This window comes from Pantherophis guttatus, chromosome 2, assembly GCF_059756535.1.
Source record: "Pantherophis guttatus breed Tessera chromosome 2, ASM5975653v1, whole genome shotgun sequence".
NCBI classification, from domain to species: domain Eukaryota; kingdom Metazoa; phylum Chordata; class Lepidosauria; order Squamata; family Colubridae; genus Pantherophis; species Pantherophis guttatus.
The window spans coordinates 204,771,158-204,772,609 of NC_142064.1; the positions used below are offsets into that span (position 1 = coordinate 204,771,158).

The 1,452-nt window shown below is 45.7% G+C and overlaps 1 protein-coding gene across 5 annotated transcripts in view; it reads left to right on the forward strand.

Moving 5' to 3' along the window:
• Positions 1-1,232, forward strand: part of UNC5A (unc-5 netrin receptor A) — a 99,026-nt gene extending 97,794 nt beyond the window's left edge. For all 5 annotated transcript variants that reach the window (XM_034442479.3, XM_034442469.3, XM_087887564.1 and 2 more), the window contains one exon: positions 159-1,232. In XM_034442479.3, coding sequence (XP_034298370.1) covers positions 159-324 — 166 coding nt within the window. In that variant the 3' untranslated portion in view covers positions 325-1,232. The remainder of the gene's footprint in view (positions 1-158) is intronic.
• The last annotated feature ends 220 nt before the right edge of the window (positions 1,233-1,452 follow it).

A 1,452-nucleotide genomic window follows, 5' to 3' on the forward strand; every position in this document is an offset into this window, starting at 1 on the left:
CTATAAAAGTGTACTAGTATGGAAGATGGAACTTGCTGGTACCGAAATATGTGAGCTGGGTAGTAATGTGGGCTGTGCAATTCTGATAAGAGCTGGGGAGGTTTGCAATCACAGAAATGCTGGCGTTTTTTATTTGTATTCTTTCCCTCTTTCCACAGCCATCTCAGCTACTTTGCTTCAAAACCAAGCCCAACAGCCATGATCTTGAACTTATGGGAGGCACGTCACTTCCCCAATGGAAACCTCAACCAGCTGGCTGCTGCTGTGGCTGAAGTGGGCAAGCAGGACAGCTCCCTTTTCATGGTTTCAGAAGCTGAGTGCTAAAGCCCTAGGCAGGGACAACACAGGCCTCAGTCTGGAGATGATGAGGGGCACCTCAATTTCAAGGGTCACAGCATCTGTACTTGTCCTGCTTTGAATATGCCTGTGTGCCCTATCTGATCCTTGTGCCAAATTCAGCCAGAAGGCAAACACACTGGGCTCAGTCTCCAGAAGCCATGGAAAAGGCTACCAAATCCCTACTCTGCTGCTACCAAAGCAGTTCTGGAACTGGTTGGGGTAGGTCTGTTTTTCTACCAAGTAGGCTGGCAAGCAAGTCTGATATGCTGACATCTGGCTTGGATAATTATTCTAGAGCTTTCTTCTACTCTAGCATGGGAAGCCAAAGGAAAGGAAATGGTTAGCACAGAAGTCATTGTGAGTGACCAGGATAAAAGGTAAGCTTTGCTTTGAAGCTGAGTCATCTGTGTCCGGTCCACTGCATCCCGCAGGAAGCCCTTTGCCATAATAAAGTTTTTAAAAAGAGGGTAGCTCAGGATAGTTCCAGAGCCATTTTTGTAAATGTTTGCTCCAGCCCAAGAGGTATCTGACACTCAGTCAGAGAGGGCAGCCCAAGAGTTGGTGGCTTGCAGACACCTGGAGACCCATGGGACAAGGAAGAAACAGAAGGTCAACCAAAGGATGAGGGCCTTGCTCTCCTGGTGACTGTATCTGTGCCTCCTTAGTCCTTGCCCAGTGTATATGCAAGGGATTTGTGCGTGTGCGTGGAAGTCTGATCTGTGCAGTGAACGTGTGCTGGACCAGGCAGGTCTATGCCGTATTGTGTAAAGATCGTTTTTTATTCTGTATTCAAGTGCATTCAAGTATTTACACTTGGCCTTATGTACATATCAGCGTCTCGCACAGGGTTTTGGCGGGCATGAATGTAAATAAATTATATATATATATATTGCTACATGAGGCTTCTTGTATCTGTGCTCATACTTCATCGATAGAAGCATGAATTCTAAAACAGGCAGCCAGAGTCTGTAGCTTGAAGTATTCAGTTGCTCTCCTAAGCACCTTAAGGATGTGGAAATGATGAGGTTATGAAATTACTTTCATATTAGCCTCCTCTACCATAGCAAACTGGATTAAGCTCTTTGGAAAAAATGATAGCCTGAGAATCCAAGA